We start from the raw sequence: 14,544 nt of genomic DNA, 5'->3' as shown, positions 1-14,544 counted from the left end.
GGCTCCAGTCAGTCCTTTTGTCTTGGTAAATTTGTTAAACTGAATGTGCAAGTTCTTTAGCATTCTGGTTAGCATCTCTGTTGAAGTGATCTCTCCTTTTAACTGATTTCCATTTTATTTTTTCTTTATCTGCTGGCATATCTGAGATATCTACATTTGCACTGTACTGGAAGTAGTGCACCATACATCATTTCAACTGGCAAACATTTGTCAAAGTGACCTTTGCAGTCTTTCTTTCTGCATTATTTCTTTTGCCCCCCCCCCTTTTTTTTTTGGCTCCAATGATTGCATATAAAAGAAGATTTTTATGAAACCATTGTGACCTGGTGGTTTTCTTCTTTTTTTTTTTTTTTTTTTTTTTTAAAGATATGTTATTTCAGAATATTTTAACAGGCAGAAGTCTGCTGGCAAATACCAACATATCTTGGATTGGCATCAACTTGTCCAAAGACAAAGCGAATTAAAAAAAAAAGTGTAACTGTTATTTTGAGCTCTGTTTACATTGTTTTAACTGATTTTAGTATTTTACAGTATTTTGTTGTAATAAAAATATTTATTAGAAACTGAATTTGTTCTGGATTAGTAGAAACTAAGAGGAGTTGTCCCATGATTATTCAACTCAATTTACATCAGCCTTTTGAACTTTAAACTCAGCTTAATGCATTGTGAATTGGGAAGTTTAAAAAATCAAATCACATCTGACTGTATTAGTCCATTTGTGAGGAGTCTCAGAACTTGGGAATTGTTATTGCAAAGAAAATACTACCCATTGTTTTGGATTCTGTGGTGCTAGATCTAATAAGGAAATCTAAACAACATCTATCGTCTTTATTTACATTCTTTCAGGACTTCAAGTAGTATTCATGTAGAAAATTTGTAGGGGGTATACTTAAATGAGAATATTTTCTATATAGATCTGAAATACTTTATCTATAAATAGGCTTGTATTTTCAGAATCAATAACTGAGAGGTTTTGGGGTACCATTTTTAGGATTGCAAACATCCTGATGAAAAATAAAATTATGTGTTTGGATAGTTATCAATTGCTTGTAAGTTGAAAAATATGTTTAAGTGAACTATTTTCCTTGCAACAGTGTGTTCTGTATGATTTTAACTTGAAACATGAAACAACTGTCATTAATATTCACTTTGAGTAAAGAACAGCTTTGATAGTGTCTGTACTCTTCCAACACTTCTCTTCACTCCAAACCCTGTTCATCACACTGAACACTCATTCTGTGCAACTGTTTGTTTTCAGCATAGGACAGATTCTCCTCGGTATAGCAATATGTCTTGAACAAACGTCTAGCAATTATTGAAAAAAAATGATTGGTGAAAGGGAAAATGGGAAGCTTCAGGGGTCTTGGAAGGAGTTCATGGGACTCCAAAAGACCATATGGAAAATTTGACTACTCTAATCCAGACAGGATATATGACATGTAATAGATAACGGTGATTATATTTTTTGTGTAATAAATGGTAATAAAAATCTTAATCCAATAAAAGTTTCCAAGAAAAGTGGAAATAGTTGTTTTTTCTGATTTAGTCAGGATACTGAATTAAAGTCAAATTGTTATAACTGCCCAAAGTATTTTTGTAGTATGCTACACTTTAAAATAGCAAATACTGCGTAATAGGAGGATGTAGAGGATCTGTAGAGGAAAAACAGTACGGTTGCTGCTAAGGACCCGACATTCACACGGTGTGCATTTCTAGCTTTATTGTCGTTTGTATTTTAGTCTGGTGTTGAGTAGTGAATCCCCGTGACTAGCTGCTTTAGTTTAATCCAGAAGGAGTCCAGCTAAGGCATGGTAGATGGCGATCATTGAAAAATTTCTGTATATGATCTCTTTTACTGTCTTACCACCATTCCAAAATTTTGGTAGGGAAGAGAAAAAGAAAATAAAACAGATTTTCATCCTCATTTACTTCATTGTCATTTGATAAATGACCAAAAAATAATCCAGAACAAAATAATCATCAGTGGAATAACATATTAGAATGTTTTTGTATATGGTCCCGTTCACATAGAGGACTGCAATCCATTTTGATAGGGTAACGTGCATGGACTTTGAAGGTGTGGTGTGTTTCCAGCAGTACAGAGCTACAGCAGTGGCAAAGGGCCATTCGGACTGTTTTGCTATAAGGAGCCCTGGCATATAGAAGGGCAAGTGGTCCGTGGATGGTTGTACTCCCCCAGGTAGCAACTGCAGTGTGAGCCCTTGTGCCATCTGCAATATTAGTGATCACAAACAGTTTTGATCACAAGAGGCGTTGGAATGATCAGAGTGTTGTGACATAAGTGCTTCCTATACCATTTAAATGCAAATACAAATCCAAATTATGTTTACTTTGGGTGGTCACAACTTAGCCTGGAACTTTTTGTTGCTCCTATTTTCTTTACATTGTCCAGCATTTGAGAATTCATTGTGGAATAAGGATTGCATGTTCCGTGATAAAGAATTGCTTGCGTAGGTGGGAGTGAGATACAAAGATTGCAATTGTGCAGTTTGTGTCATACACAACCAGTGTATGTGCAGTGTTGTTTTTTCCTAGCTATTTTACTTTGTACATTCTTCATGGGTCATTTTTAGGCATCCTTCCTTATCAGACAAGAGCCAGGCCAGTCAAACATTTTAACCACACTGTGACGGCTAGTGAAAATGAGCCTTACACATGTACTTGTGCAAACTGTGCAGATGAAAGCAAAGACTAGTAAATTTTTTCATTAGTCGTATATAGAATGATGAGTTAATAAAACACTATATGCTGTAAAGAATTCCTAAACAGGCAATATTTCTGCTGACAATCTACGTCTAGAGAGGGAAAGGTAGGTAAGAGGAAGAGGAAGGAGCAGAAAAATAATAAGTACAAAAGTATTCACTGTAATAGAGGTTAATTTTAATGTCATCAGGAAAATAAGCAGAGCAGAAAAGCTGTTTGCTTTTAGGCAGCAAACATCAGGATAATATGTAACTGTGATTTTTTTTTTTTTTTTTTAAAAAGGTAATTCATCATGGCAAGAAAATGCATTTGAAATAAATCCTCTTACTTTATGACACATCTATTTAAAGATTATGGAATATAAGCAACAATAACTTATTTTCTATAACTTTGAAAAAGCAGCTTTTCTTCAAGAATTAGAATTAGCTAACAAAATATTAAGTTAATGAAAAAAATCACCTTTTTTGTGGAAAAAGTCCTCAAAGATCTTGATGTTACAACAAGAGAAATAAACTCAGGATAACTTTGTTTTAAGTCATGATGGTTGTAACATCAGTCATCAGAAATTAAGAAATGAAGAGCAAAGGCTAATGGCTTGCTCTGGAATGCTTAGCAGTAGGAGTTTATGGTCTCATCAGCACACCAGGGGTGCCGAGATAACTTCCAGCTTGAAGATAGCACAACCTGTCAGACTTCGCTTTAATTGAATGCTAACTGAAGTGCTTTGGGCCAATATTGACACTATTTTAAGTAGTGACATCAACTCTCAAAGAGGTGCAGGTATTGCATTCAATATATAATAAAGCAAACAACTACAATTGAATGTTATATTAAGAAAAAAAAAAGGTATTTTGAGATTCAGAATACACCTGAATTACTTGAGAATGCATAAGTAATAATTGCTTATAAATTAGTTTCAAAATGAAACCTTTTGAGGACAGATATCTCTTGAAATGGGCATTGACTTGTTTACCTTTCCCCCAAGAGCTAGGCATAAAAAGTCCAGCAAAGTAGAGAAACAGAGAGAGTCATGAAGTGCAAGAAAAATAGTTTGTGTTTAAATCCAGACCCACCCTGGGTTATATCTTTTATGATTATTTATTGTGACTTCTATAAGATAGATCTATTTTACAAGTTGAAGACCGTATTTTTTAGTTTGTCTTAAGGACATTAGTAATCCTTTATTGAATACAGATACTGTATTAATAGGTGTTGTAGGTTTTATTTGTGATTATAAGAAATTTCAGCATATCTGAATCTTTATTTGTGTAGACTGCAAGGAATTTGGAAATTTTGCAGAAATTTGTTTGTAATGTTAAGTCGTACCTTCCTGAGCCGAAACATAGGTCGTACTCAGTTATCCCCTGGCTTCTGAATGTCATGACAACAGATGAAATTTCAGCTTTGTACTTCATTGATTTTAATCAGAGGAATTTTAATATCAAAACCAAAATGGTGTTTAAAATTTTGGCTTTTTTAAAAAATACTACAAAAAACAAAGAAGCTATGCCTGTAGTATGTACCTTATACTCTTCGTGTCATAATTAAGAGCTACCATTTGAAACGGTATTAATTACAGCAATAGTACAGAGAGTTGGTATTAGTCATCTCATGCTAGAGAGATGTGAATATATTTTCTGAAATAAAGATTTAAAATGCTTGTACTTCTTGTTTGGGTTAAATAACACTAGATTTAGAAAGCACAAACATACCTTCTAATCTAGATTATTTTTCCTTTTAAAATGATCATGCTGTTTCAGCTCAACATTTTCACATTCTGTTGAGGTCTGTATAAATAGCTTGCTTAAAGTGTGAATGTGGCTTTGAGTAAAAAATTCCTGCTGTGTGTGGCAAGCTATGAAAGGGGAGGAAAATTCTACAGCAACTGTTGTTAAAAGGACAGGTATCTTGTTTGGGCATAGATTGTTTGGTCTGAGTATTTGCTGTCTACTTTTCAGTATAGAGTCCCTGCTGGGTTTTGATCGAACTTGTTTTGAAAGTACATTGTAGATCAATATGACAGGGACCATTTGATGGTCTAGTAGTTAAATATCAGTGGAGCATTCCTCCATAACTCAGTTTCTGAAGGTACCCAGTTGTATTTGCAGAAACGAGAATGTTATAAGCTTTATGTGTGAAAACTTCCAGAGCTACTTTTGTTTATATTGATTCAACAATTTATTTTTTTTCAACAGCACTTCAAAAGGCTTCATGTTTACAGTAATAATCTTGAATATTTGTAAAAGTTTTATTTGGAAAACAATTTTATTGTTCAGAGCCTTGAACAAATAAAAGAGCTAGTTTTAGAATTGTTTTATTTAATGCAATTTCAGTAAAGTTACAGCAAATACCCTGAGAAAACTTCAGTGGGGAATTTCTGCAGGTTTTAACAGATTTTTTCATTTTCATGTGCTGAACAGGTAGGAGCCTTAAACCTACTCAAATTTTTAAAGCAACCTTGCTATCAGTAGGTTCAAATAACGTAGATGGCTTTTGGATGTGAACAACACCTACTCAAATTTTTAAAGCAACCTTGCTATGAGTAGATTCAAATAATGTAGATGGCTTTTGGATGTGAATGCTTTATAGATCTAAATAAATCTTCAGCTAAGGAATAGCTTTGGTTATTCTGTCTCTGAACTGCGCTGATAAGGAACAGATACACCAATGCATGAGTGCTTGCTAAGTATCTGAAGCATCCAGTGATTAAAGAAAAGTATTTGGGAAAATACTGCAGCCATGCACTAAAAACTGTGTTGAACTACCATTTCCTGGTGTTACGTGGCTCGGGCGGGAGACATGCCATCAAGTAGAACTATCTGACTGCTCCCTCTTCCCAGGCTGATGTGAAAGGGAGAGCAAGAATGCCTGTTTTCTCTTCAGCTGGGAGATAACCTCTCCTTTTTCTCTTTCATCTTTCCCGAGGCAATTGGGAAAGTGGCAGTGGAGTCATAGCTTAGTTTTTATTTTTCTAAATAGTATATTTTGAAAATACTATTTTCTCTCTTTGGTCCTAAATTTAATGTTTCATAGTATGTCATGAGCCATCATCTAGTCAGTTCTGTACTCCCACAAAACCTCTGTATTTCCAGAAATAATTTCTTTGTGTAACAACAACAAATACTCCCACAAAACCTCTGTATTTCCAGAAATCATTTCTTTATGTAACAACAACAAATAATATATATATACACACATATATATAAAATAAGGAGTTGTTACAATTTGCTGCCTGGAAATTTTTTTGGAAGAACGACAGAACTGAGAAGAAAGTCTGCCCTCAGGAACACTGTGTCTTGTACCACCATATCTCATTGGAGACTGTTTCATTTGTTTTGATGCACTTTGAATCTGCTGAGTAGCTTGGGGTCATCTTCTTAAGACAAGAGTCTTTAGGAGCTCAAGAACAGCTAATGCGAAGTGGGTCAGGAAGGCAGAGCTGTTTAAAGTACTACGAACAGTTCAAGCTATTTGACAGATCCAGCATGTCCTGCATGTGTACAGTGTTCACCAGGTATCTTGGGTAAGTAGTAGGTGGAGTAATTTGGTTGCTTCTCCTGGAGACTTGATTGACGCAGTGCTGCATATTGGGTAGCACTGGGTTTGCATATCACAGCATTCCAGCTACCCTGTGAAAGGGGAAGGATCATGTTAGGTAACTGTATAGCTTCTAGCTTTTCCACTGAGATTTCTAAAACTAGAGGTTCCATAAAGAAGTAAGAATGTAAATCTTAATCATGAACTTCAGTGCTTTGCTGAGGAGAATTGAACCTCTCAAAAGAGGGAAGCTTTTGATCTTGTAAGAATAGGATTTTTAAATGACGTCACAGTGTTTTTACTGCAACATTTCCTTGGATCATACTCGAACCATTTAAAAACAACATGCAAGGTGTAAAAAGCAGTTGAAAATGATTTAGAACTACTCCATCTAACTCACCTGGGTCACAGCAGAAAATCGTTTGTGATATTCTGGAAGGACATAACTGCACAGTCAGCCAAAATGATAGGAAAGCGTGTGCAGTAGCATGTGCGGTTAAACAGGGTTAGGAGCAAAGAGCTGTGGTGATCATGGGCATGAATAAATTTGTCTTTAAAGTGGGTAACAGTTGGAGCTATTGTGAAGATCAATATAGAAGCTGTCTTTGATCTCTTTCCTTTTGAATGAATGAGATGTCTTTTATTCTGTTGTGGGACTGCACTTTATATGTAGCTTTTGGGTAGTAGAATATTCTGTGGTAGATTTAGGTGTGGCATTTTGTTTGATTTCAAATTTTCTGTCTTTAAGACGTTTGGTAATTGTTTCTAATCTGGTAATTATTTTGGTTTTGTAAACTTGAGTGAGAGGCCTTTTGGCTTTATGATGAAATCAGTTTATGTACCTTAATCATTGCACAAACTTTGTAACGTATCTATCCAGTTAAGTCAAACAGCTTCAAATATTTGTCATAAAATATTGGTAATAAAAACAAAATTGGAGAGAATGCTCATCAGAAATGTCCAGTTGTCTGTGCACATGGAAGATAAAAAATTTTAAATGAAATTGGGGAATAACATAGGAGTCAATTTGATTGTTTATAAATAATAGTATTAACATCTTTTATTTTTAAATGAGTGCTGGTTCCAGTTACAATTTTTTCTACAAACACTTCATTTTTAGTGAATACTTTGTTTATCTTCTTTCATCTTCAGAATGTTTTGATGCAGGGTTTTTGGTAACTGTAGACCATGCTCTTTTCCCATGTTTAGGAAATACTAATGAGATTAAATGTTAAACTCATCTGTTCAGACTTTCTCCATGACAGTGTTCCAGAAAGTTTGTATTTTTTGTTTTGTGTAAAAATAAAATAGATGTGTATTTCAATAATTTCCTGTTAAATCAGCAGTATATCAATCTTATGTTTTTTGGTAGAATAAATATAAAAATAATTTGGTGCAGATACATGAGTTTGGACTGAATTAGAGTTTTGGTTTACTAGTATTGCTGGTTTTGCATGCCAGGGAATCAGAGCAATCCTGAACAATAATACATGTTAAATTATTTGAACCAGTGGATCTGCTCTTCCTCAAAATTTGAACCACTTGCTTGAAATTTTTAATGAAGAGTGCTATAAAAGTAGTATGAACCAGCCATAAACCCCTGACTTTTTCCTTGCAATGTGTATTTTGCAGATTGACTTCATAAACCAGTTTCAATTGCAACGTGTATTTTGAAAACTATTTAAGTATTGCATGAAGGTTTTGGGATTTTTTTGTTGTTGTTGTCTACGTGTGTTTAATTGGATGCGTGTTTATCAAGATTGCTTGAAAGGGAATATTTGTATGTATTGACTATTAATAAATAAATAAATTTGTAATGGAGAATTTTAAATAAATCAGCATATTTTTATACTTTAATTATCATCTAACTTTTTCTGTTTAAATTTTTTAGGGAGAGCCTATAACTTTCTGTGAGAATAGCTTTGTGAAGCATCGTTCCAGTACTACTAAGCAGTTCCTGGAAACTGCTGTTAATCTTCAACTCTTTAAACAGGTATGAGAGGGTAAATGACCCAAGTTTAATGATTTTTGTCTTAAAACATATCCATATTTAAATGCATTTTCCTTTCTGTCAGCTTATGAAACTCTCAGATAAAATATTACTACAAGTACTTTGTGTACAGACAGGCATCCCTGTTTTGTTGTATTTTTAAATTTTCAGTTGTGCTTAAAGAGAGTAGTGGTGGTGGGGAAACTTGACAAAAAAAATACGCCCAGGGTGCAGAGCCAGTGCAGCATCTCTTTAGAGCCAGTCAGCAACTCATCTAAACAAGAAAACTCATAGATCTCCCAGCTTGATGGTTGAACTTCATTTTCAGCTCTCTTGGCTCATGGCCAAAGAACCTGAACAACGTAGTGCCTACATAAATTGGAATTCAATGGCATTTTATTTTAAAACTGGATTTGTACCAGTTCGTAATTGCAGTTTTCATTGCTAGGCTTTTTGAAGTATGCACACAGAGAATAGTGCAAACCCGAGCCATAGGGGTGGCCTGAAGAATATTCTAGCTGATCTGTTAATGCAGATTTTGAATTAATAGAGAACAAATTGTTGAATGTCTGGCACAGCTCAGTAATAGTTTTATTACAGGCTTTGAAATGAATTTTTTCTTTGATTTTATTCTGTATCTCTTTTTTTCTGCCTTTTTATCACATGACCCCATTGCATCAAAAGGGTGTTAAGAAAGTTATAACTAGATTTTTAGAAAAATCAAGGAAAATCTGAATGAAATCAGAACACTCATAAAAGTATATATTTGCCTGCAAATATCTGGAATGATTGAGGCATGGGAGTTCGTGTTTAAATAATCTAGTGGACGTCTTTGAAGATATACTACCATGATAGATAAGGGAAATTCATTATATGTAGAATCTTCTAATTTTCAAAAAAACACTTGGTGTTAATCAGAGGGTAATGTCTAAAGTAAAGATTTATGCAAGGATGATAGTTTGTAGAAGTCCTGTGAAAAAATGGTTCTCCTAATTGTATAAAAGTTAAAAAAATACAAATCATAGAATTGGTTTCCTTTTAATTATTCTTTGTTTTATTTTCTACAATAACATGATGTAAATAAAAATATAAAATAAGAAAACTGAAACCTCTTGAAGTATCCAGCGCATATGATTGAAATGGAAAGAAGTAACAGAGTAAATGATGTTGTTTACATTTTGCATATCTCAGTGTGATAAGCTAGCATGAAGTTTTCTTGATAGAAAGGTGCCTGCAAGCAATGTATCTAAACTGTTGTCACACTACTACCAGTAAGGCAAGGTCTTCAGCTGTAAGAAAAAAAGTTTAACTCCCCTGAAATGAACGGGCTTGTCAGTGTGGTTCTGTGCTTACCCATTACATTTTAATATGTGTTCAATTAAACAGAATCAGTTTACAGTTTGTTTATGGCTTGTTTTAATTTTATTTCAACTAAAGGAAATAATATATTTTAGAGGATTAGGAAATAGTAACAATTTTGAATCATGTGTGTGGTTTAATAGTAGTAGTAAGTTTTTTTCATTCCTCTAGTTTCTGTTGCAAAGGTTACTCCTACTTGTTCAGCTAATCCTCAGCCCAGCTGCATCTTCTCCAGTTTTTCCCACTGACAAATAAGCTGTTTTCAAAGCTGTTTGTGTTCAAAAGACTAAACTGTATTTTATTGTGCTCCAGAAAATCTTTTAAGCAGAAAAGAGTTCTTAGAAGCAGCGTCAAACCTAGACCAAGCAGAAAATAACTACTTTAAAAGCACCCCTTTTGCCATAACTGACAAATAAACTTTATTTGTGCCATTTTATAAAATCCTTCCTCTGTTCTTTTTCTTTCTCACTGTTTTTTTTTCCCCCACATTTTTGATATTTGTACTATTACACATCCTATTTATTTGTTAGCTTTTTCTGAGCCTTAGAAAGGCTCCCCTTTAATTAGGGTAACATGGAAGGTAGCTAATCTTTATTTCAAGCTGCAAACACAGGCAATTAATGGTTGCATGTTACGTTTCAAATAGTTCTGATGAGTGTCCAGGGAAAATATTAATTCATTCTTAGAACTAGGATGAAGCCTAATGCTAGACTATCTTGTTAAAGTAATGTAATCTGCAACATTTGTTGGGATTTGTTCCTAAAAAGGTGGAAAGTGTTAACTAGAAAAATAAGTAATGAATACAGGGTTGGGACTTGTAGAATCATAAGTCTTTGAAAATTATTAGTACTTTCAAATTTGATTTGCAACCTTTATGAATTGAGCTCTCTTCTTGGAAGCTGTTGAGCTGTTATTGTGTGGAAGTCACATTTATTGTGTTTTCTTTGCTTATACCAATTTTTTTGTTCTTAATAATGGGAACGTTATTAAGACTTGAAATTTTCACTCTTGCCTAAATAAATGTGTGGGATTAGCTCACAAACATCATCTCTCTTCCCCCACCCTTTATCACCTCTGCAACAGTATCTACTGAAATGAATATGGTCTATATTTTGATTTTAGAATTCAAAATTATTTAAGGATTACGGTAGTTCTGTCTTTAGTCATCTTAAAATCCAAGAGTAACACTGGAATTACTAGTTTTTAATTGAAAGTGGTAATCAGCCAGAGGCTCTCTGGATCTCAAAGTGAATGCATTTCTTGAACTAGCAGACCCAGATTTTTCAAGAGAATGTGGGTTTGAAAAATGAGAGGAGAAAACCATAAAGCGTATGTGTGATTCCACATGCTATTCCTCTCATGTAGCAATCTAAATGCAACCATTCAAAGTAAATTACTCAAAAGTAATAACTGCTACCAGTACTACCACTTATAATGTCTTTTAATGTCTCCAGTATCTTTTTTCTAACAGTTCTGTTTGTCAGTATTTACATTAAATACTCAGTTGGAATGGTCCTCTAAAAACTGAAGTTCAGTCAGTGTCTCAGTCTTCTGTTGATAGAATTATACCAAATGATGAGTATGTCCATAAATCTTATGTTAGTTTATAGTATGGAATGAATTCATAACTTTCCCAAAAGAGATAATGTCTTACAGTTCAAAGGCTGGAGATGGGAGGGGACAGGGTGGTGTGTTTTGAATTTTTTCTCTTCCCTGCAGTAGCTAAAGATGCTCTTATCTTTTTTTCTTACTGTGAAATAACCCAGTGATCCCATAGTGGTCTGACCATGAACCAGCCTCTTTGAAAAAAAAGCCGACTTTGAGTAAAATGAAAAAACAAGAAGGAATTTAGACAAGAAAGAGAAAGAAATGGTTATCTATTTGCTTTTCTTACCCTTGCTGCTGGAATTTTTATACTCTGAGAAAGGGATTTGTTTCACATCACTAGTCTGTTCATTGACAAGCATCCGATTGTCACTGATACTGTTTGAATAATCTTTGGTAAAATATGATATAGCCAAATCATTAATTTTGTTCCTGTGTACTTGTTAGTACCCGTGAATAACTCATAATTCTTGCTAGAAGATGAACCGTTTATAATTGGAGAAGTGCTTTCTCACTTTATCTCTCAGACTTGAGTTAGCCTTTTCAAACCAAAAAGGGAGGGATTGCTTCTTGAAAGAATTTTAAACCTTTAAGAATGTGCTCGTTGTACGTCTCTGAAGCTCTGTAATTCAAAAGAATGTATTCGTTCTTTCTGAAAGGTTTAATCATTAATCATCTTACTTTGACTTTTTCTGACGTATTTGGATCATTTCAGTCTTTCTCTGTCCGCTTATATGTGGATGCAAATCCATGTGCTTATGCAGCTGTAACCTCTGCATGAGGACAACTGTTGCAATAGGCATCTGTAGATGCAACTACATAAGTATTAGTAGTAAAAAAAAAAGGAAAGAGTAAACAGTGGTGTCAACCCTTGAACCATGCTTAGTCAGGTGGAGAGGGTTTTAGGGGTCTGCCTTGGTATCCTGCCCCACTTTGTTTTGGGACTTCATGCACCACATTCCCATACACTTAAATTAAATGTCCTTCGAGTCAGCTCACGCTGCCAGTGAAATCCAACCTGCTGCTACCACCGTTTGTGAAACCAAGCCACAGCCTCCTCTGCTGTTTCAGTGTGGATGGTTTTGCTACAGTTACACTTCACATGCTGTCCTTATAGCATGATTTTTCATGTATTATACATACACTTTTAATGCACCTCAAGTAGAAATTGTAGTCTATCATTTCTTTAAACTGGATGTGGTGAAATGTTTCCAGCCATTCTAAAGGTGCTTTTTGTGCACAAGAAGTTCTGCTTTGGACCCATTGATACATACCCAAAAAGGGATACCATAGGGAGGTTTGTTTATGTTCTTTTGTTGATGATACCAGGTAAACTTCTGATTTCAAAACAGAACATCAGGGAGTGACTCAGAGATCCTTATATGCTTATGATTACAAATCCAAAGTTGCCACTGTTAGAAAAGCTTGAAAGCCATTTAAAATGTTTTTGAACAATCTGATGTGTAATTTCATTGACTATAAAATTTACAAATCTATTTGTAAATTTTGCATAATATATATAATTTTCTTTATATATAAAATACTCTGATATTTCCACTGCTCATAGTTACAACTGCCCTTGCAAAATCCATCTAAAAGCAATATATTATCCATAAACCATGTGTTGTCTTGGACATCCATATTCATAATGTACAGACTGAAAACTATAACACTGTATAGTAATAGAAGGGCCAACAAAGTGTCTCACTTCTTTTTTCAGTTTATTGATGGTCGACTAGCAAAATTAAATGCAGGAAGGGGATTCTCTGATGTTTTTGAAGAAGAAATCACATCAGGAGGCTTTTCTGGAGGTAAAGAATTGATTTGAGTGTCCTCACTTGTTATGCTTCTTCGGGAGCTGTTCAACATGATGATGTTCTCAGGATGTCCTGTAAATTTATAAGTAATGAGTCTTATTATTGCTTCATTGTATCCATTCATTCTTGGCAAGCTTTTAACAAATCACTGCTAGCAGACGTACTATTATGTATCTAATTGTCAGTATATTAAATGAAGATATGTTGTTTTAATCCAGTAAAATAATACTTAGATGTCAATATATGATGAAATATCACTATATTATTTACATTTTTAATAGCATGTTTACGTAATATGGTACATTATATGTAAGCTGTGTTTTAAAAATAACTGAAATTTGTGCTGCTGAACTGTTTCTAGTTATGTTATCCTTAAAAACTTTCACTTTTTTTCACATCTAATTATATCTGCAGCTCAGAAATCAGAGTGATTTCCTGAATTTTTTAGAGAAATTTGCCTTCTCCAGCAAATGTGTTCCTCTAATAAAGAGGGGAAAAATTAACATTTTCTCAGATGGAACATTGAAAATTTGCCTTCTTCATAAATGAAAATACTGTTCCTTGTGTTATTTTCCTCAGTTATGTTCACTGACAATTGTTATAATACTTTTGATGTTAGCTAGCTTAGAAAGTTAACCCATACAGTGGATGCTGAATATGACAAGATTGCTGAATATTACAGGATTATTGATTGCTTTCCTGTTAGACATTTATTACAGCTATATTGTTATTTGAGGTATCGTATTTGCTATTAAAATATTGGATCATAACGTGCATGATGCAGCACAAATACTGGGTTATGATCTTTAGTGTAGCAGCTTTCTCAGTAAATGGAGGTTATGTGATTTGAGCAAATCCACTGAGTTTTGAGCAAATCTGGCAGCTCCGGACGGTCTTTCTTTGCCAGACTCCCCTTAAACAGGCATATTTACAGAGGAAGGGATTTGGCCCCCACAGAGAAATCATTGAGTTGTGCAGAGCCATCTTCACCCTCTGTAAAATACCTTTTTTATGTTCAGAGTACATAAATCCTTTTGTTCAAGATTTTCACTGCCTTCTCCCACCCTCTGTGTCTTGTGCTATGATCTAGCACGTAATTATTTTTTTTTCCTTGATTACAGTGTGGTTAGTTATACAGAGATTTACATCTTTTCTACCTTTTTAGGGTAACTTACGCTGTTCTGTAAACAGATTTTAGACTTACATCTTTTCTACCTTTTTAGGGTAACTTATGCTGCTCTGTAAACAGATTTTAGGCATCGAGCATCCATTATTGAGATAGGTGGTGTCAGTATTCCGAGTTCGTTCGCTGACTGCATTTAGTGGGTCAAGAGGCTGCAATAAAACTGCAAGAGAAGTTAGATAAAGCTTGTTTCCTGGCTGCGCGCCGGCAGCCTGTGAACCATGTCTCACCTGGCTCTGCTCAGGAGGGAATGCTCAGCTTCCCTAGCAGTTCTCTGTTGGATTGCACTGCGTGCTTACTTTTCAAGTCAGACAAGCTGTATATTGCCA

General features: G+C 34.5%; 1 protein-coding gene across 1 annotated transcript in view; it reads left to right on the top strand.

The window, feature by feature from the left end:
* DENND1B (DENN/MADD domain containing 1B) overlaps positions 1-14,544 on the top strand; it is a 168,599-nt gene that overhangs the window by 123,326 nt on the left and 30,729 nt on the right. Inside the window, exons 15-16 of the mRNA XM_014943347.1 lie at positions 8,153-8,254; positions 12,936-13,026. Coding sequence (XP_014798833.1) covers positions 8,153-8,254; positions 12,936-13,026 — 193 coding nt within the window. The remainder of the gene's footprint in view (positions 1-8,152; positions 8,255-12,935; positions 13,027-14,544) is intronic.

Source organism: Calidris pugnax, unplaced genomic scaffold, assembly GCF_001431845.1.
Source record: "Calidris pugnax isolate Ruff unplaced genomic scaffold, ASM143184v1 scaffold63, whole genome shotgun sequence".
In the NCBI taxonomy this organism is placed as follows: domain Eukaryota; kingdom Metazoa; phylum Chordata; class Aves; order Charadriiformes; family Scolopacidae; genus Calidris; species Calidris pugnax.
This window is presented reverse-complemented; position numbering and strand designations above follow the sequence as displayed.